A 21335-nucleotide genomic window follows, 5' to 3' on the forward strand; every position below is an offset into this window, starting at 1 on the left:
ATCCCAGAGAGGCTATGTGTTTCCCTCAGAATCACACAGCTGAGAAAACCTTACATTGTGCTTTCTCTGCATGACATGGAACTCGGGCATTCGGCCGTTGTTTACTGACCGACTTATGCTAGGTGCTAGGGGTAGAGAAATGAATAAGAAACGGCCCCCACCCTCAAGACGTAGAGAGGAACAGAGACTATGAACCTCTGAACAGTTGCATTAGATTCCCAAGAATGAATTAGGGTGCCTTAAGTGAGAGCACACTGCCAAGTCTGGTCGGATGGCCAAAGGTTAAGAAACATCTGGACAGGCTACTTCTCTTGAGTGCCCGCTCTGTGCCCGGCCCTGACTTTGGTGCAAGAGGACAGACCCTGCTCTAAAGGAGCCTGCGGTTAGGGTTCTGTGTTGGAAGCCAAGTTTAAGGCAACTGGGCAAACAGCCGTCGTGCATCCACTCTGTCTCAGGCACTGTTCTAGGTGCGGAGGCTATGGCAGTCAGCGGGGCTGACCATCTGCCAATCTTTCAGGAACTTTTCACCAATATCGCCCTATATATTAGCACAGAGAATGTTTTTGAGATCTGAATTTGGTTCAGAATCTGTCTGGAGGCCTGAGGACTGGTGTCGTTGGCCATTGCCCATTTTTAGCGTGGGGCGGGGTGGTGGGAGGGGGACACCGTCCGACACAGATCAGCAGCCAACAAGCGAGTGCGAGATTTTGATGGGTTTTATTCTCTCGCCCACAAAGGGTCAGGATGGCATGGAGAGCAGTGTTTATTATGAAAAGTGAAGTACCCACTGGATTACTTAGTCAAGTTCTCGGAGTGGGGGGCGGATGGGCGCGGGGGGTGGTGGGTTGCAGGCCTTTGTCCAGGGGCATCTACATGCAGTTCTGGGTCAATCTTGGCTCATTTGGTTTTGGAGGAGGAAGGCATTTCCCCAAAAGGCAAGTTGCTCTTTTGTCCTTGTTCCGGAACACGGGTCAGACGAGGTTCCGCACCTGGTCCCCAGGCCAGCACCGCATGGCACGGCAGCGCCCCCAAAGTGCCTCTCATCCCAACCACAGCCGAGCCCCTTGGAAAAAATTGGGCCAGTGACATTTTGTGTTTGATCCACAGCTGTCCCCCCGCCTACCTGTGTTGCTCACCATGGAAGAGATGGGGAAGACTGGTGTCCAGCTGCAGAGACCTATAAAGACGGAGTGGAATCCCCGGTGTGTCCTCTTCACCTATTTCCAAGGGGACATCGGCACCGTGGTGGACGAACACTTCTCCAGAGCTCTGCGCAATGTCAGGAGCCCCCAGGGCTTGAGCCCCTCGACCCAGAGCCCAGATGTGATGCTGAGGAATGGTGAGCATGTTGGGAGGGAGGAGGCTGGAATTCTCGGTCAAGGCTACCACGGAAAGACCAGTTCTCCCCTGCCCTTGATGCGCTGAGACGTGTGTGTATTTGGGAAGGCAAGTCACACCGTGAGTGAGAAACTGTACCCATTTCTTGGAAGTTTAGTGTGAAAATCAACACCATAATCCAACTAGGTCACCTGTTTCATGAGTTCCTTAATTGCATTCAATGCTGGGTGCACTGCTTAGTACATAATAAGAGAGCCATGACTGTTTGCTATTATCAGCCTTCGTCATTTATTTATTTATTTAAAAGATCTTTATTTATGTATTTATTTGTCAGAGATTGAGAGAGAGAGAGAGTATGCAAGCATGAGCAGGGGGAGCGGCAGGCAGGGGGCAAAGCAGGCTCCCCACCTGCACGAGCCCGATGTGGGGCTCGATCCCAGGACCCCGGGATCATGACCTGAGTTGAAGACACTTAACTGACTGAGCCACCCAGGTGTGCAAGCCTTTGTTATGTATTATTATGATTGCTACTACTGGCCTGACCACATGTCTCCTGTAGGTGCACCCAGCCTCCCTTCAACTAATAGCAGATGACCTGGTGAGTGAGGGCAGGGCTCCGGAAGGGTCCATGAAGAGTCTCGGGGAGTACCTCTCTCCCCCTGCTTAACAGCATTAGAACGTCAACTGCACACACTGTTTGGTAATTTAAAAATAAAAAATAAGCATTCTTGGGGCGCCTAGGTAGTTCAGTTGGTTAAGCGTTCTACTCCTCGTTTTGGCTCAGGTTATGATCTCGGGGTCGTGAGAACAAGCCCCAAGTCAGGCTCTGTGCCCTGCGGGGAGTCGGCTTAAGACTCTCTCGCTCTCCCTCTGCCCTGCTCCACTCGTGCACACTTTCTTTCTCTAAAATAAATGAATAAATAAGCATTCTTCCATCTCCAAACAATTATTTCAAGAAAGATGAGTCCAGGAGGGCTCATCACAATACCCAGGGTTGGGGAAAACTATAAAATTAAGCTGGCAGGGCTGTAGTAGGACTTTCATAGACCCTAGACACTTCTGGGCCTCTTCCTCAGTACAATTATGAAAAAAGACACATTGTGACTGCAGTGGTATAAAAACAACTTTAATTCAGGCTGGATTCTTTTTATGTATTCATTGTTTTGTTATATTCATTTTTCTTCTAATTTTAAAAGATGTTAAAACATTTCATGGGCTCCTAAAAGTATCCATGGGCCCTAGGTACTGAACCTGCTGTGCCTCATGGAGAAGTCACCCTGCCAGATGGATGGGAGTCCGCCCACCATTTTGAAATGTGCAATAGACCGGGGTCTGGTTAATTTCAAGAACTCTCAGTTGTAGTTGCCCAGCACCTGTGTTGAATGCCTGGCTGCCACCGGATTATGTACATGCCTCCAAATGGCTGTTCGCTTTATGCAAAGATGCTAAGAGGAGGGCATCTGACTGTTGGGGACGATCTTACCACTCCAGCTTCGCTCTTTGGGCCTGAATGGGGAGTTGGTGTGTATATGTGATGTATTCGCCTTTGCAGAATTTACTTTTGTCCTAGAAATTATTTTTCCCTTCAGGTGACATGATTTTCTGAGACTCTGGTGAGTTGAGCAAACATGTGGAAAGGGGCATGGTAGCAGCAGCCACTAAAGGAATTGATGTAGAGTTTGCAGTTGCAACGGACACAATGGGGTGGCTGGAGGGTGGGGAGGTGATGTCAAAGAGGGTAGTGAGTACTTCAGAGCAGGAGCAGCAATGACTGACTGAGTCATTTGGGGGAATTAACTTGTAGTAACAGCTGATAAATGGGATAAGTGGGTTTCAGAGGATCTAATCCGCTCCTTGGAAGAATCAGAATCCCAAGCTCTTCACAGGCATGGACTTTGGTTATGTGGCTTTGACTGAGTTCTGAACACACTGGCTTGGATTCATTATAATCACTCCCTTTTAAGTGCCATCTACCTATAGTCCCTCACATCCTCTGTCCCGCTTGCCTGATAAAACCCAGCCTGAAATAAAACCAACTCTTGGCCTCTTGCCCCATTTGGTAGCGAGACTCGAAAATGGCACCCACGCGCACTCTGTCCTCTTCCTCTCTTGGTCTCTGGAACTCACTCCACTCAGGCTTTCGTCCTTATGACTCTTTAACCACTCTCATTGAGGTTAGCCAGTGACCTCCAGCTGCAAAATCAATGGTCTTTCCCTGTCCCCATCTTTTTTTTTTGATCCATCGGCAACATTGGCTGCAGTGAGTGGCTCCTCCCTCTTAGAAATGCCTCCTTTGGGTGCCTGGGTGGCTCAGTTGGTTCAGCGGCTGCCTTCGGCTCGGGTCATGATCCCAGAGTCCTGGAATCGAGTCCTGCATCTGGTTCCCAGCTCTGCAGGGAGTCTGCTTCTCCCTCTGACCTTCTACTCTCTCATGCTCTCTCTTGCTTTCTCTCTCAAATAAATAAATAAAATCTTAAAAGGAAAAAAAAAGAAATGCCTCCTTCACTTGGATCTCATAACATCACATTCTCTTGGTTTTCCTCCTTCCTCCCAGGTTACTACTCCTCAGTCTTCTTTGCTGGACGTCCTCTTCTCTTCAGCTTCTAAATGTTTGGAGGCCCCAGTGTTTGGGTCGCAGACAATTTCTCTATCCACACTCACTCCCTAAGGGATCTCTTCTCTCTCTTGGTCTTAAGTACCATCTGTATCAATTCCAAATGCATTACCTTCAGCCCAGACTGCATTTCAGTTCTGTCTATCCAGCTGCGTATTTGATCCCTTCACATGTCTACTAGGAATCACCAACAGCGAGGTGAGATTGAGCTCTTAAACTCCTTGACCTGTTCTGTCCACTGTCTCCCTATCTCAATACATGGCAGCCGCATCCTTCCGGTTAACTGGGAGTCATGTTTAACTCCTCTCTTCATCTCCTACCCCATGCCCAGTCCTTTGAAAAATTCTGTCGGTTTTACCTTCAAAATATACCCATGTTCCGATCATGTCTGCCCCCCTCTGCTGCTATCGTGTTGGTCCAGGAAGCTGTCATCTCACCCCTGGATTTTTTTTTAAGATTTTATTTATTTATTTGACAGACAGAGATCACAAGTAGGCAGAGAGGCAGGCAGAGAGAGCGAGAGGGGCAAGCAGGCTCCCTGCCGAGCAGAGAGCCCGACGCGGGGCTCGATCCCAGGACCCTGAGACCATGACCTGAGCCGAAGGCAGCAGCTTTAACCCACAGAGGCAACCAGGCACCCTCACCCCTGGATTTTTGTAGTAGCTTCCTGACTGGTCTCCTTGCTTGCATCTTTGCTCCCCTTCTGTCTGTTCTGAAGATAGTCAGAATGGTTTCACTAAAAGGAAAGTCTCATCCTGTATCTCTTCTGTTCAGAACCTTCCAGTAGCTTCCTGTCTCACCCGGAATCAAATCCAAAGTCTTGCATGGGGCCCTGTTTTCATTCTGATTTCATATCCAGCCACCCTCACCTCATCTCATCCAATCTAGCCTCCTACCATTTGTAGAACATGCCAAGTACAGTCCTGCCTCAGGATCTTTCCCTTTCCCTGAAATGCTCTTTCCCCAGATAACTGCATGACTTTCCCCTTTTCTCCAGCCAGGCCCTCTCTGCACAATCTGTTTAAAAAATAGAAACACCCTCCCCCCATCACCCTCTGTCTTCTTACACTATTTTCATTTCATTTTATTTTATTTTGGTATATTATACATCTACATGTTTTCTTTCTTGTCTCCTCCCATCCTCTAAACTCTGAATCACCTGGTAGCAGGGCCTCTGTTAATTGCTACTTCCCAAGACACATGGAAGGTGCCCGGTAAATAACGTCTGAATGAATGAAATCGTGATTCGGATCATAGGGTACTGATGTTTGCCGTGGATGGAGTCACCAAAGAGAGTGTGGTGTGGTGTGGCTTTAGAATCAGCTCCACCATTTATTAACAACGTGATCTCAGGGCACACCCCTTCCTCTGTCCGTACCTCCGCTTTCTCCTCTCTATAGCTGAGTATTATCGAACTGTAGGAGGAGTCCGTGAGATCGCGCACGTCCACTGGCACATAGTGCTATGTAGGTGTTCGTTCTGGTTGTGTGGTCGTAGGAAATCTTGACGTGTTTTTGAGTGGCTAGAGCGATAGGGGGGGGCCCGCATCGAAAGCACTAAGATCACAGAGCAACAGGCCCCTCCTGGAAGCCTACGCATTTTCTAGGGGCTTCTGCCATGTGGCAGCCATATGGTTTCCTATGCCTTCTGACTTCATTCTCTTCTCTGACGTTCCCGTGCGTGAAGCGAACTTGGACGTGGCCCTGCTTCTTGCCCAAGCCAACCTTCCCAGGCCAAACAGACAGGCAGCCATCTTGTCCACTTACTTTCCGGGTTGCATTTACCCTGTGAAAATCTCATGGGTCCCTTGACTGTGAAGATGTCTTGATCATGGAGTGCGGGGCGGGTGGGGCAAAGTTTGGTCCAGCTGACCGAGGAGAGGAAGGCCTGTCTTCCTCACGGCCTCTCAGCACGGTTAAGAGTGAATCTCTCATAAGTTCTGTTGCCTCACGGGAGGCCCCACGAAGGAAGGCCCGTCCCCCAGCGGTTCCCACAAGACGGGTTATGTGAGAGCCCCACAGCTTCGGAAATGGTGGGAAATCCATGAAGTGGCCTTTCATTACTGACCGTTAGCAGCCTCTCAGTCCCTGCAGGCCAGCCCCAGGCCGCCAAGCCCTGGCTGAACCGTGTGCCCAACAGAACAGGCCCCCATTCACAGGCTCCTGTTACGACTCGGCCACTTTCTAAGGGCGCTCTGTCAAGCCAAATATGCAAAGCCCAAATGCAGAGGCCCATGTGGCTAGGAAATGCCATCGAATTTCCTGGCTGTTTCCCCCAAATCCAAATTATTTTTTTTATTTACTTATGTATGTTTTACACTGGCTGGACTTTAGAAAACACAGGCTGAAGGCATTTTTGAATTATCTCCCTTTAAAAGGACATGGAGGATTTCAGAGTAGGTAACCAGAGAAGCTTCAGAAGGCAGAGGACAGGGTCTTCCGGCCCCAGGAAAGGGCTGCTGTGAGAAGGTGGGTGAGTGTGTTCCTGAGCACCTAGAAGGACTTTTGCTAAGGGTAACAATTATGGAGCACGTCTTGTGTGCGGGCCACTTTTCTAGGGGCTCCCACATGGATGAGCTCATTGAGTCCCACACCAGCTGTTGCTTAACTTGCATTGTGCCCATTATCCTGGGAAGAAAACTGAGGCTAGCCAGTTTGACTCCGATCCTGAGCTCTCAGCCACTCTCAAAAACTGCCCGTGCTCTGTGTTTCATCTTCATTTCCATCCAGGAAAAGGCTCTGGATAATCAGCAAAAGACTGGGTACCCCGGGAAGGCGATGTAAAGGAGGGAGTGGGACCAAGCAGGGCGCCCTAGCACCCTGGAACAGGACCGTGTCCTGTAAGCTGTCCTTCTGTCCCTGGTGTTGTTTCAACCTCAGCTAATACAAACAATATCCTCTTTGTTTCTGGGGTGAATGAATAAGAGGCCAGTGCCACTAGCCAAGAAGGCAGAGAAGGGAGAGTCAGTGCGTACAGATCAGACAAGCCGAAGGTTGGACTGTCATGGTGCACGAAGTGAGTGTTCACAGGGTGCTAGGTTTTCCCTTCATCATAAAGCAAGATTTGTATTAAAGGCAGAGACAGAGGAAGGGGAGGAGGACGAGAAGGAAGGATGGGTGGAAGGAAAGCCTGCCATTACGGATTGGTCTTTTACAACCGTGTCTCCGATCCAATGAGTCTAGGGGCTTCCTCAGTTTTTATTAAAAAAAATGTTTTAATCACAAAAGTACTGTTATTTTTTGAAAATCAGAAAACAAAGACAAGCATTCAGGACAGAAGCATGGGTGCTTATGCATACATGCTAAGTTTTATACCGTGACATCATTTTGTACGTAAGTTGTGTGTGTATGTATGTATACTTGTATATATACATGTAAATATCCCAGGACACAGAGATCATGATCTGAGTCGAAGGCAGCTGCTTGACTGACTGAGTCCCCCCCAGGCGCCCCTACAACATCATTTTAATGGCTCCAGTGTATCCTTTTTATAGATGTACCAAATCTATTATAATTTTTGGACATCAGATTGTTACCAATTTGTCACTATATTATAAATATCCTTTTGAATATCCTCATAGCTACATTTTTGCACACATCCTTGATTATATCCCTAAATCCTTATAAGGGGAATGATTGGATCAAAGGGTGCATACCAATTGCCCCCAGAAACAGTCTGCCCCCACACACACGTCCAGCCGCAGGAGTGTGTGAGAGCATGCAGTGCATGCACTGCCTTCTTTGCAATGCCGGGGAGACAGAGCTGCTAAGGGCACGAGTTTTGGAATCAGGCAGCCCGAGCGTTTGCTGGCTGCGTTGTGTGGCCTTGGGCAAGTCATCTTAGCCACTCCAAGTCTTTATTTTGTCGGCTGGGTCGCTGTGAGGATCACGTGAGCTCAGGTGGGCAGAGCACTAAGCCAAGCGCCTGGCCCGGGATAAGTGCTCAGTAAACAAAACTCTTGTGGATTTGCAATCACTTCTACCCGCCTCTGGTGTATCATTTCCTGGAAATGGACACGCACTGAGCAGTGGGTTCTGAAAATCCTCTTCTACGCCATCTACCCTCCACATCAGCCTTCAAGGGCTGCTGTGGCTGTGGGCTCTTGTGCTCAGCCCTGGACTCTCCCCTTCCCCAGCACTCTCTCTCTCTCTTTTTTTTAAAATATTTTATTTATTTATTTGACAGAGAGATCACACGTAGACAGAGAGGCAGGCAGAGAGAGAGGGGGAAGCAGGCTCCCTGCTGAGCAGAGAGCCCGACGCGCAGGGCTCGATCCCAGGACCCTGAGCTGAAGGCAGAGGCTTAATCCACTGAGCCACCCAGGCGCCCCTCCCCAGCACTCTCTTGAGGCTAGGATGGGACTGGGAGGCATGGTCTAGATGCTCAGAGCTGGGAGCGTTTGGGATGGAAGCCTTTTTTATTCCACTTGAAAGGAAAATCCAGGCTGCCCTGAGTGTCCCAGAACTAAAATGTTCCTGGACAGATCTCCATTCATTCATGCAGTTTGGGGTTTGATAAAGCAGCAGTCTTCCCTGGGGCTTCCTCCCTCTCCTCTCTGGAGGTAACTAAGAGCGGGGGACCTCGGGTAAGAAAGTGTCTCCAGGGTCACTTCTAGCAGTGGCTGCAGCCACCTTGAGCCAGTCAGGGCTGTGGCTTAGAATGCCTTCACGATTCACAGGGTAGGGGAGCATGGCTGCCGGGAAGAGTGCCCCCCCCCCAAAATTCAGGGTCTCCACTCCATGGGGCACCAACATCCAAGTCTCCTCTGGAAAGATGACTTTCCTCAAGTCATCCAGGGCCCACCATGGGGTTGCTGTGAATTTGGGATGTGGGACACTGCCTCCTTCATGTTGCCATCCCAGCTGTGCTCTGCTGCACTCAGTGACCAGATGGACCTTGGACAGTGGCACACCACCCACTCCCCTGAATGTTTTGATCGGAAAATTCTGGAAGGTGTAAAAAAAAGAAAAGAAAAAGAAAATTCTGGAAAGGAAGCAGTTAAATATTCAAAAGCCACTGGCACCCTGCCTTGTCCATTTCAAGCATTCGGCCTCTAGGTCATATATCTGAGATCTGTAAGGCCGGTTCGGATGGAAACTGCCCGCTTGTTGGGCTACACACTGTTTCTAACTTGTGCTCAGAACATGCAGAGTACTCTTACTCAATGTAAAGCACGCCTAGTGATTATACTAAGTCAGCTTAATCGCTCAATTTGTGCTACACGGTGGCCTGCATGGCTACCGCTCTGCAGATAACCAATTTTCAAAAGTAGCATTCATCACCAAAGAACAAATCTTAAGATGTTTCTTTGCCCTTGGTTTCATTAAGAGAGGCCAACCGTTGCTCCCTACTCATTGCAAGGGATGTGAAATGCTGGATAGAATGTCTGTGTCACGTAGGTTAGGACTTCTTTTACTCTCATCTGGATTACACGAAAAGCTATGATGGGAGGGCAGGTGTGTTGGGGGGGGAGGTGCTTCAGTGTCACTGTGCAAATCACTCAAGATGCGTTTTATCTTGTACAAAATCAAGGGAAGTAGAACGTAGGGAGAGCTGGGAGGGGCACACGTGGGGTGGAGGGTGGGGGGAAGGGAACCAGACAGTCTCTCCAGCCCTCCAATCTTCCTTTGTCTCCACACCCACGCCCCCCTTCATTATCTTCCATAGATGAGAGGCTCTAGGCTTTAAGCACCATCTGCCAGCGCTCCCTCCCTCCTCCCCTCTTGCCTGAGTGGGTGTTGCGAATGGGGAAAACATCCATCCATGTCACGAGCGGCCCTAGACTTTTCGAAGACTCGGTTTCAGCTGCTACCCTAGGCACAATGAGAATAGTATCTTTGAGACCAACAGAGACTCCATGCCCCCTTGCTAGTCTGCAAGAACTTTGCGAGAAGAAACTGAGTCACTACTTTGACCTCGAGCATTTTGCTTTTGCAGGAAGAGGTCCAAGCACTCACTTCCTTACCCTGACTAATCTGCTTTGCTAATTTGGTCCGTGCCTCTGGTCCCTCTAGAAAATGGGGTTTCGACCCCTAAACTTGTATGAGTGAGTTATACACGGGCAAGCGTTAAACCCTTTATAAAGTTCTAGTTGGTGTATTCAAACCACGAGCTATAAAATCAAACCAACCAGCAACGACCAAACACAAACCACCTTTCTTTTTCTTTCTCTTTCTTCCTTCCTTCCTTCCTTTCTAAATCACCTTTTTAATCAAGCGATTTTACTTCTAGAAAAGTTTCCTTGAGGGGCTTGTTGGACATGGGTGCAAAGATGTTCATCACAGTGTTGTTAATTTAACTGAATACTGTGCTCCTGCTGTCTCTACTCGTTGCTGTGGGAGGATATCTGTGATATTTTAATGATGCCAAAGCAGCCTTAAAAATCCTATGTGATGTGAAAACCATGTGGACCTAAAAAGAAGCAAATCCTAGAGAGAAGTATGCCTAAAGGGAGACAATGGTGGTCTCTGGGTATTACAGTCAAGAGTGGGGTTTGTTTTCTTTTTGGTTTTGGAGGGGTCTTTCTCTCTCTCTCTCTCTCTCTCTTTTTTTTTTTTTTTTTTACTTTTTGTACATTTTCTTCACATTAAAAAAGACTGTAGTAACCAGAAAAAATGCTATTTCCATTTTGAAAACAATAAGCCCCTGACATGTCTTATAAATCTTTCCTTCCCAGATAGTGACATGCCTCCAAACCAGTGGCGTTTCTCTTCCCAGTGGACAAAGCCAGAGCCAGAAGCATCTTTTGCTTATGGTGCCACCAACTGCAGCTTGAATGGGCCCAGTGTCCCGGTGCCGGATCAGTACCCAGTGTCCCTGGTGGGGAGCCCCTCCGATCCGTCTGACGAGCTGTGGTATTACCCCTTCCTGGGCAGCCCCAGCTCCTCAGAGCCTGGCTACTCTCACGCCTACTCCAGTGGGCACATGGTTCTAGAACCCCAGCCCGACGGGAAATATGAGCCCTTTCTAAGTCTCCTCCAGCAAGACCGACACCTCGCCCATCCTCAGGAATCCGCCGTGTGGGAGGACTACAGCTCTGCCCAGGTAGCCGGAGGCCCCGGATCGCTCTGTGACTTGCCTCCCATCTCAGCCCACGGTAAGGAAATTGCCTCCAGATGCTTGGAGGACCGCCTCTGATTGGCCGTCGTCAAGAGCGAGTTGGCCACGAGGTGGGGTGCCAAGGCTAATTGCTCCCTCTTCAGACATGGGGCTTCGGAGGGATGGAATGTTCTGCTGCAGTGTTCTGTAGACTAATGATTCAGGGTTAGTTGGCCCCGAATAGTCACCCCAGTCTGTTGACTTGGACTTAGTCTAGAAAAAGGATTTAAGCTGTTGCCTAAAATCCCAAGGTCCTGCCTCCACCTCGCCATCAGCCACCAAATAATCTGCTTGGGAAACAGAATTCTCTGACATACCTACAGGCTCAAACTCTATCCTCTAGACAGGTTGGCAACTGGCAGTGATGACAATTTCCTGGGCAGAAACAAGGGCAATCCATACCAACCATCTGCTCCAAGCATTAAAATTCAAAGCCACCGTAGAGGCGGTCCCATGGGTGCCTGGAGACGCCACAGTGCCTGGCTGGCTGTGGCTCACGCCTGCGCCCTGGGCCCCTCCTGCTCGGTCTCCCTTGGGCACCTGCGCCCTGGCCACTACCCCTCCCGCTGAACTAACCCCGACCCCCTTAAGATTCATTCACTTCTTCATTCACTCACTTAGCCAACCAATATTTAATTATTGCTTACTAGATGCCAAATGCCTACCAAAAAAACAAGACTCCTTTCTTTGTAAAAGGTTGGGGGACAACAACTGGCCTGAAGTACACTTTCACCAACAGAACAACCCAATCTACAAAATTTGCCTTTCCTATGAAATATTTGTAATAATATATATTTGATGGTTTCATGGGGCCAAGTCCGCATCCTCTGGACGAATTTTCACACGTGTCTGTAGTTGTAGTGTTCCATGCCTGAAAGAAATTGCTAGAAGTTGCCTTTACTTGGAACTAAGTATACAGTACACAAAGGGCCTGTTCAGTATAGCCTACCTAAGTCAGGCACCGTGTTCCAGCCTAATGTCAAAAACAAACTTCCCATTAAAATACCACTCTTGTCATTTCCAGAGTTTGATTCGGAATGGACTTCAAGAGTAAATCATAAAAATGTCATGCTTGGGAAACCCATGACAATTCCCACCCCTGTACTCTCTTTCAAAAATCTGTTCCTACTGGATTCAGAGGAAAAATTAGGCCAGCCGTGTTTCCATATATGTCTGTGCATACACACAGCAGAACCCTGTTTCAACAGTTGGTTAGAACACAGATGGCTCAAATCCTCACCTCCCAAACATAATGACTATACAGTTCAAACCCGATTCAGCAAATATTTAGTGAACATCTACTATACGCCAGGCACATTATGGCAAAATTATGAAGCAGGTGTGATCCTATTTCTGAAACTTCTAGACACATTATGAAATGTTTATCACCAAGTCTGACTACCGAGAACTTCACGCTCTCCTACTAACACTGACGTCAGTTGTATTCGTGGGCCCGATGGTCTAGGATCTGTTGGGGAAGTCAGGAACGCTGCTTGGACGATGGGAACAAGACCCCAAGGTACCTTAAAAACAGAAACTTCTCTGTTTTTGTACCATCTGATAAGAGGAAATATGCCCTGTGTCTATCAACTAAGGGGTGGGGGGCACTTGGGTGGTGGCTCAGTCAGTCCAGGGTCCTGAGACGGAGTCCCGCATCGGCCTCCTTGCTCAGCGGGGAGTCTGCTTCTCCCTCTCTACCCCTCCCCCTGCTCATGTTCACTCTCTCTCTTTCTCTCAAATAAAGAAATAAATGATCTTTAAAAATAAACCGAGGGGCAGGCATTTGGAGTCCCTGGAGATTTCTGATCGTGTTCCTCCTTTCTAGAAAAGAAAATCTATTTTCCCCCAGATGGTGGACCTGGCAATGTCAGCTTTGCAAGTGAAAGTGGGTGTGGGGTTCTGTCTTTGATACTTTGTCCCTATAGCTTGGGAACACAACTTGAGGAGAAGCTCATAGTGTGAAAACCAGGCTCTTCAACTGGTAAGACCTCGATTTCTATTACTTAGTATTTTCATAGTTGCGATTTGTTTCATCTTAGTCTCAAAGAGCCCATGTACTTGGTGCCTTGTAAAATGTCTTGACCTTTTTTTTTTCTTTACCATTTTCTTATTTCGCGATCTCAGCAGTTTTTACCTGGGCAGGATTTAACCCAGATGACTCAGCGAAATGAACAAATTCATGCGGATTAGTTTGCTTGCCCCAGATGTTGAGTTTTCAGCCCAGCACAGAGGGCCACCCCGGAACTCCGCAGCCCAGGAAAATGCCATCTGTGGCTAAAGGTGTTAGTAGGAACTTCCAAATGGGAATGTGGTTCTAATCTGGGTCCATGATGTACTAGTCTCAGAAACTTGGGCACGTTTCTTTAACCTCTCCGTTCCTCAGTTGGCTCATTTGTAAAATGAGGATTAAGATAGTGTGCCCCCCGTGTAAATGCTTAGGATCTATATTCCAATGTTAATTAGCCACAGTATGCCATTAAAAGTAAGCCACCAAGCGCACAGAGTAAGACTGGCACACAGTAAGCCATCAAAAAGTGACATTGGGGAGGAGGGTATCTTGTATGCCTCAGGGTGCTCTGGGGCTATGGACGTGAGGAAGGCAAGAGCAGTGCCATGGCCGCCATGGCCGCCATCTCAAATGCTTTCCCTTCTAGTGTGAAGGTGGGGGAGGGCAGTAGTAGATATCACTAGAATGTTAGCTCCTTGAGAGCCAAGGCACTGAGAGGTGTGTACCCACATCCCAGCATCTGCAACAGAGCCCGGCACAGAGGGGAACACGTATTTGTTGAAGGGATGAATGAGAGAGTGCTGGAAACAATAGAACGTTGAAGAAGGAAATAGTAAAAATACATCCTTGACACGGTACAGATTATTTTGTTTGAAGTCCTTGTGTAAGACAGACCAACGGACAAGCCATAAGTCACCGTCGGCGATTCATTGGCCATGGCCAAGAGAAGAGTCGGATTTAGGGCTGGCTGGTTCAAGAGCTTTAGCGTGGCTGAGTCACGCTACACACCAATCTCTACCTGAGAGGATGCGTTCTGCTAGCCTACCAATTAATGAAAGTCAGGATTATAAAGTCTCCTCTAAGTACTTGTTAATAGGTTGTACATTTTTAAATGTTAAGCCTCAGAATTACTGAAAACTTGATGCTTGAAATTGTTCCTAGGCCAAAGATAACAGCAACAACACGTATGGGTGTGGCCTGTGGGCCAGATCCCACACCCGCTGTCCTGCTCCGTGCCCACAGTGCCCTTGTGAATTGTGTCTGTGCCTATCTTTGGTGCCTTACACAACAGGTCTTCGGGGAATAGGGATTGAATGAATGCATACGTATTCTCATTTTGTAGATGAGGAGACAGAGTTTCAAACAGTTGACAGGACTTGCCCTAAGATCACACAGCAGCAGGTGGCAGAGGTATACCTCTCTTTGCTCTCCATCTTAAAGCCATCCTCAATCATAAATGACAGTACACGTAAATCCTGAAAAACAATTCCAAGTTAAATCAAGTGTACCGCAGTGAGAGTTGGCAACTGGTAAGATGGTTTCACTGCCTGTGGGTTCCCTGACTATCTGTGGCCAGGACACTGTCCTAGAATAAGGGGAGGGGATGCTGGGAAAGCGGGCACATGAACAACAGTACCTTGGGCAAAGGTCAAGGGGATGGACTTCCCGAGCAGAGAGCAGTTGAGGGGATATGGGGAGTGGGTACTTGGCTAATGCCAACCGTCCCAAGTCAGTTCTTCCGCCCCTGTGGCTCTGGGCAGAGGGAGGCAGCAGGGCACGAGGACTGGGAAGGGGGCCACTTCTGGGCGCCCCAGCAAAGCCCCTGCTCTTCAAGTTCCCAGATCTTGGCTGATGGTGAGCACCATGGGAGAGCTTTCCGCGTTCTCACTTCTGGTAGATTTGGCACAGAGCTCCATTGCCTCTAGACGTTTGATTCTTTGTGTATTTTTTATGAGCCTTTATCAGAGTGAACTGGGTGACTCTTTCAGTAGGAATTAGTAGTTCTGAAAGATCTCTTGTGTGAGGTGCCAGATAAAGATTGGTCAAAGGAAGGAAGGTCGAGTCTCCTCGTCCCCCTCTGATATGGGCTCAATCCCCTCCTGCTAGCCGAGGCAAGTTACTTAACCACCCTAAACCTCCCTCAGCAACTTTTCTCCACACACCCCAGCTCCGCAACCATTGCCTTCACCTGCCAAAGCCTCCATCCCGCATGAACCTCGCTGGCTCCCTTCTGTGCCTCACGCCAACCAAACAGCCCTTGGGAAGATCACCTCACCCAGCTGTTTGTACTTGCGACTCCTGACCTCAGACTTCAGCTGGGCCCTCAGGAAACCGACGACTGCCATACTTGCCCACTTTTCAACCCCAGATTCGCACCCTCAGCTGATGCTCTTGCCGCAGAGTTGATGGAGAAAACAGAGGTCATCTGATTAGTACTCTTCGGACTCCCCACAAACACACCTGTGAATTGACGTGCACCTGTGTCCTCATTCTCCTTTTGTACCCTTTCAGTGTTACCGTGTTCCCTCCTCCTAGCCAATGTCCGTGCCGCCATGTGGCCCTTCTCTGGTCACGGTGACCTTCCCCACGAGGCTGTCCTCATCCTCCCCCATCACCATTTGATCTCTTCATCTTTGCTTGATCATTCCCATTATCATACAGATAGAAGGCAAATATTAGAGCCCCCTTTTTTTAATTAAAGATTTTATTTATTTATTTATTTATTTATTTATTTGACAAAGAGACAGAGAGAGACAGCGAGACAGGGAACACAAGCAGGGAAACAGGAAAGGGAGAAGCAGGTTTCCCCGCCAAGCAGAGAGCCTGACGTGGGGCTCGATCCCACGACCCTGGGATCGTGACCTGAGCCAAAGGGTAGCGGAGATTGTTGGACTGGAGGATTAGGTTATGGAAACAGGTAGCGCTAAGATTATATATGCCAATGACATGGGAGGTGGTGGGTGGAGAGTAGATGTTTGAAATTGAAATGGCAAATGTGCCACGTGTTTGGGCGATGACAGAGTCTAGTGTCCTGCCGTAGGAATGGTTGGCTGGGGTAGAAGGAAGTAAAAGGTCATCCGAGATGAGAATGTTAAGATTCACTGAAGTGACGCAAAAGAAGAACCGGTAGCTACCTACAAGGTAGGTACTATTTTTATCCTCGTTCACAGGATAGGAAAATTGAGGTTTAGGGAGGTTAAATAATTAGCCCAAAGTCAAGGTCAGTGAGTACCAGAGTCCACTTTCTCTGACCTCCAAGTCCTTGGTCTTCCCTACGATGCCAATTCTACCCTACTACATAAAATGACAGTGCCTCTTTTTTAAGTCTATGTAAAGATTTTATTTATTTGAGAGAGAGAAAGAGAGAGCCTGTGTACGTGTTGGGGGAAGGGGCAGTGGGAGAGGGGGAGAGAGAATCTCAAGCAGACTCCCTATGAGTCCTGGGCTCCCTCTCCCAACCCCAAAATCAGGACCTGAGCTGAAACCAAGTGTTGGAGGCTTAACCGACTGAGCCACCCAGGCGCCCCGAAGACCCTGCCTCTTTAACAAAATAGTAGCTAACATTGTTTGAGCATATATGTGCCAGGCCCTGTTCGAAGGGCGTTCCGTGTGTTTAATTCACTTGCTCCTTCCCAGGATCTTGGGAGGTGCATTAGCGGCCTCGTTTAACAGGTGAGAATGTGGGGCTCAGAGAGACTAGGGAACTCGCCTAAGGTCACACAACGAGGCAGCAGTGGGGTCGGGATTCAGACGGCTTCTTCCTCACGTGCTTATCCTGTTTTCCAGAAAGCCAGTCGCCGGAGCGAAGAAATGTGTTCTTTTATTGAACCTCAGTCCGAAGAAGAGAATTCCCTTTCCCAAACCTGCTCATGATTTTCTACTGTGAATCCAGAGTCTAGAGACGGCAGTGTCCTTTTTTCTTTCCGTCACTAAAGAGCATGTTGCTGTTCCCCTTAAAATCCGACCTTCTCTTCTTTGGCACCTGCGTCCTGCGGCGGGAGTTTTCACACTTTAGTGACTCACCAACACGTGGAACCCTGAAAAGAGCGAAAAGAGCGGTTCAGAGAACCGTAGCGGCCGCCCTGCCTGCTTCTCCCACCTTCCCCGTACCTGCTCCCCTCCTACTTAGAAATCAGTCCCCTTACCCTCTACCAGCAGGGTTTTTCAAACCAAGACTGACCATGTGGTGTCCTGCGGGGTGTGGTCCCCCTTTGCCCACTGAACAGAGGAGATACCAGGAACGGCAGGCAGCTTTCTAGCCTTAACCCAGACCCTGGCCAGCCGCACTCCTGCCTCTGCCAAAGGCAGAATGAAAACAGGGTGGGCAAGACCCATTGAGGAAGTTGAGGCTGGGCATTGCCTGCATCCTCAGAGTCTAGAAGGAAGCTGAGAAGGTTCGGGAAGGCTCTGGTGAATGAAGTTCTTTTGCTTGGAATTTTTGATACCTCTGTTCTTAAAAAAAAAAAAAAAAAGTGATTCCAAATGGAGTTGCTGAGAAACCTGAGAACGAACGTATTGGAAATTAGTTAGCAGACTGCCCCGTTCCAGACTGGGCCTCGACTAAGTTCTGTGCCAAGAGCATTTCTTAGTTGCAGTTCCCTGAGTTTCTTTCTGCCCTCGCCTTGAGGCTGGGGACTCTGGCATCGCCCCCCCCCACCTCCCGCAGGTGTTAAGCTGGACCCTGGTGACACCTTCCAGCCCCCCCCCCAGGGGCCCGCCTGCCTTGCACAAACAGTGAAGCCTTCCCCTTAGCTCTTGCAGTGTCCGTGACAAGGTCTCCCCACCATACTCCTTATTGAGGGTTAACGCCAACGTGACTCTTGGATCTTTTTCCTCCCATCTGCTGTGTAAATAAAGACCATAGATCTTGCATGAGTGAATGTGTGACCTTGGCAGTGTAATACAGTAACTGTCTCGAGACTACGTTTTTTTCTCGTGTGGTACATATGTTTCCTAGATTTAGTGAGAGAAAAGATACTTAGCTAATACAGTTTCTCTCGGGGCTATTTAGCTTCAAAAGCCCTGTTCTTTTTTAGGTGATGGTTGGAGAAATTCAGGGTGGGGGCTGGTCCTAGCGCTTGTGATGTGTAATTATACAAGCGTGTGCTTCTCTTGACTCGCGCTGGAAAGATTCCTCTGCACTCAAAGATAATATGTATCATCAGGATTGAACTCTTAATATGCTATTTGGGGGAAAAAGAAGAAATGATTCCAAGAAGGCTGGCATCTTCCACAGCCTGGTAAAATCTGATAACATTTCCTTGCAGATTCCGAAGCTCTCTCTTGGATGAAGCTGAAAGCTGTGATTCATTTCCCCACAGTAATAAAGAGGAAAGCAAGGTCTCCCGCCTCTGAGAGACCCCCCCTTCCAGCATACACCAGTAAATCCCCACCCGGATCAACTGCTTAATCCTGGACTTAGACCTCTGACTTTCTCTACCCGTCCTTTGTTTCCTTTCCCACCTCACTTCCAAAAAGTTGACTCGAAAAGCATTTCTTTGACTCACTTTTGGCATTTTACTCTTGGAATTAAAAATTAGCATGCAAAGTTGGGGTGGCTGGCCCTGTGTGTTGTCTGGGGGTTCATCTACACTCGTTGATAATCTTGTGAGATGCTAGTTTGGGGGTGAGGGGTGTGGAATTAGATGGGTTCTTTCTCTACAATTTTGGGGAATGGGCACGTGACATGGTTGACTGACTCTTCAGCTGCTGCCCCAAACAAACAAAAAAACAAGAAAAAGGTGACAACTTCCTTTTTCTAGTAGCAAAGACCATCTTAAGGATTCCAAGGAAGAGGGGTGCGTGGCTGGCTCAGTCGGAGAGCCTGTGACTCTTGATCGCAAGGTCGTGAGTTGGAGCCCCATGTTGGTTGTAGAGATTACTTTAAAAAAATAATAAAATCTTAAAAAAAGAGAATTCCAAGTAAGAATGTTTGCAGATCCAGTTGAGACTGGTGCTGGAGTGCTCTTCCATTGTACAAATGAGCATTGTGGGTAGTACTGGGAAAAAAGTCATCTCCACAAATAAATGCTAACTAGAATATCGTTCTCTCTTTCCCACAAACACGATTTCTGCCCTTTCCATAATGGTTTCCCTAGGTTGATATAATGAATTGAAAACAATTTAGTAAACCATTTGTATCTTCCTCATGTGCAGTTAATAATGCTACGGCCCATCTCAATGGCTTTACTGTGTAAGACTTTAAAACTGTACGGCTCTGTGAATTTTTACACATTAGCGGGAATGAAGTGGGCTCTCGCATTTTTATAAGCCTTACAGTTTTATCGTTATTTTTAAATAAATTTAATTAAGATTAAGTTAAGCCTCAAAGGTCTTCTCAAAGAGCAGTCTGGTTTTTCTTTTTTTTTTTCTCCTTTTAATGATTAGGCTTTGACGCAAGTCGAGTCTATTTATAGCAGTGATGGTTACTTTTTTGGTGAAAACGGTGACCCTCCACTAATCTTTCCAAATGAGCAGATTTTGGGGGGGGGTAAGATTTTATTTATTTGAGGGAGGGAGGGAGGGCGAGCACTCATGGGGGAGGGGCAGGGGGAGAGGGAGAAGCAGGCTCCCTGCTGAGCAGGGAGTCTGACCTGGGGCCCAGTCCCAGAACCCTGAGATCATGACCTGAGCTGAAGTCAAACACTTAAACCGACTGAGTCACGCAAGGGCCCCTCTTTTTTAAAAAATATTTTGGGGCTCCTGGGTGGCTCAGTCGTTAAGCGTCTGCCTTCCGCTCAGGTCATGATACCAGAGTCCTGAAATCGAACCCCACATCACGCTCCCTGCTCAGCGGGAAGCCTGCTTCTCTCTCTCCCCCAGGCCCCCTGCTTGTGTTCCCTCTCTTCGCTGTCTTTCTCTGTCAAATAAATAAAATCTTTTTTAAAAATTTATTTATTTATTTTAGGGAGAGAGAGAGAGAGAGAGTGTGTGTGTGTGTGTGTGTGCGCGCGCGCGCGCGCGCGCGGGGGGGGGGGCGGGGTGCGGGGCTGAAGGAGAGGGAAAGCAGACTCCCCGCTGAGCAGGGAGCCCGACAAGGGGACAAGGGTTTTGGTCTCCTAAACGGAAGATTCTGAGCTCCTGACCCGAGTGGAAACCAAGAGTCAGACCCGTAAGGCTCTGAGCCACTCAGGCATCCCCGAGCAGCCTTCTAAGGCTGCTGCAAACCCCGAACGAGGACCCACCCGCTTCCGCGCCCCGCAACCCCCACCCTGGTGTTCCAGTCCGGACTCCGCAGCTCGCTCGCTGCCCTCTTGATTGAGGCCCCCACCCTGCCAGGTCTCTGTTTCTCTCTGTGGAAAATGAGATGATCCCTAAAGTCATTTCCGTTGCAGACGGCTCCGTTTTGAAACAAATGTGTTTACAACCAGGCTTAGCAACAGTTGCCATACCCGGGCTTGAAGAAGAGGCCAGGGTCGGGACAACCGGGGAGCAGAAGGAAGAAGAGGAGTGGGGGAGGGGGAGGGGACAGATTTGCTATTCTGGCGCAGGAAGCGCGGTTCGCTGAGTGCCTGGTCCCCCAGTCTCTCTCTGTTCCCCTCTGCTTCCTCCCCGCCTGTGCCTTTCACAGGTTGAAGCCCCCCAGAAGCTCGCACCCCTAACTCTAGTGCCTGCTTCCTCTTCCACTGTCAGGGATCCTTGCGATTCCCTTGGGCACCGGGATAATCGGGATAATCCCCCTGTTTTAAGTGAGGCCTATTGGCAACCTTAATGCCATCTGCACCCTCAGTTCCCCTTGGCCGTGTTGCTGAAGATAGTCACAGGGTCCTGGGGACTGAACTTGGAACTCCCTGGGGCTATTAACCTTCCCAGCCACAGCAGGGCTGGAAACTGCCTACCTATCTGATATAAATACCCCCCACCCCCTGCCCAGGCTGTCCTATGGGAGGACTCTGTGTAGCACATCCTAGGGACAGAATCGAACGTTTTTCGTTCTTCGTTTCTTTTTCTTCCTTTCTTTCTTTTCTCCCTTTTCTTTCTTTCTTGGATTTTATTTATTTATCTGACAGAGGGAGAGACAGCCAGAGCAGGAACACAAGCAGGGGGAGTGGGAGAGGGAGAAGCAGACTTCCCGCTGAGGAGGGAGCCCGAGTCTAGTCGAATCTAGTGGGGCTCGATCCCAGGCCCTGGGGACCACCTCCTGAAATGAAGTGACCGCTCTTCCACATAGGCATACCCCTCGGCCTGGCAGCTTCACCTCTAGGAACGTATCCGAGGAAAAGAATTTGACAAATGCACCAAGATCGCAGTATATAGGTGTTCAACGCTGCATTGTTC

At 48.7% G+C, this 21335-nt stretch overlaps 1 protein-coding gene across 1 annotated transcript; it reads left to right on the plus strand.

Annotated features, from left to right (window-relative positions):
• Window positions 1-1137: 1137 nt before the first annotated feature.
• Window positions 1138-16885, plus strand: VGLL1 (vestigial like family member 1; the record flags this gene model as incomplete). The annotated part of the gene is made up of 4 exons (XM_080831316.1): window positions 1138-1339; window positions 10629-11048; window positions 12876-12935; window positions 16845-16885. The coding sequence occupies 4 exons, from the start codon at window positions 1138-1140 to the stop codon at window positions 16883-16885; spliced, it is 723 nt and encodes a 240-aa protein (XP_080687442.1).
• Window positions 16886-21335: the final 4450 nt, after the last annotated feature.

The sequence above is a fragment of the Martes martes genome (assembly GCF_963455335.1).
Source record: "Martes martes genome assembly, chromosome: X".
NCBI classification, from domain to species: Eukaryota; Metazoa; Chordata; class Mammalia; order Carnivora; family Mustelidae; genus Martes; species Martes martes.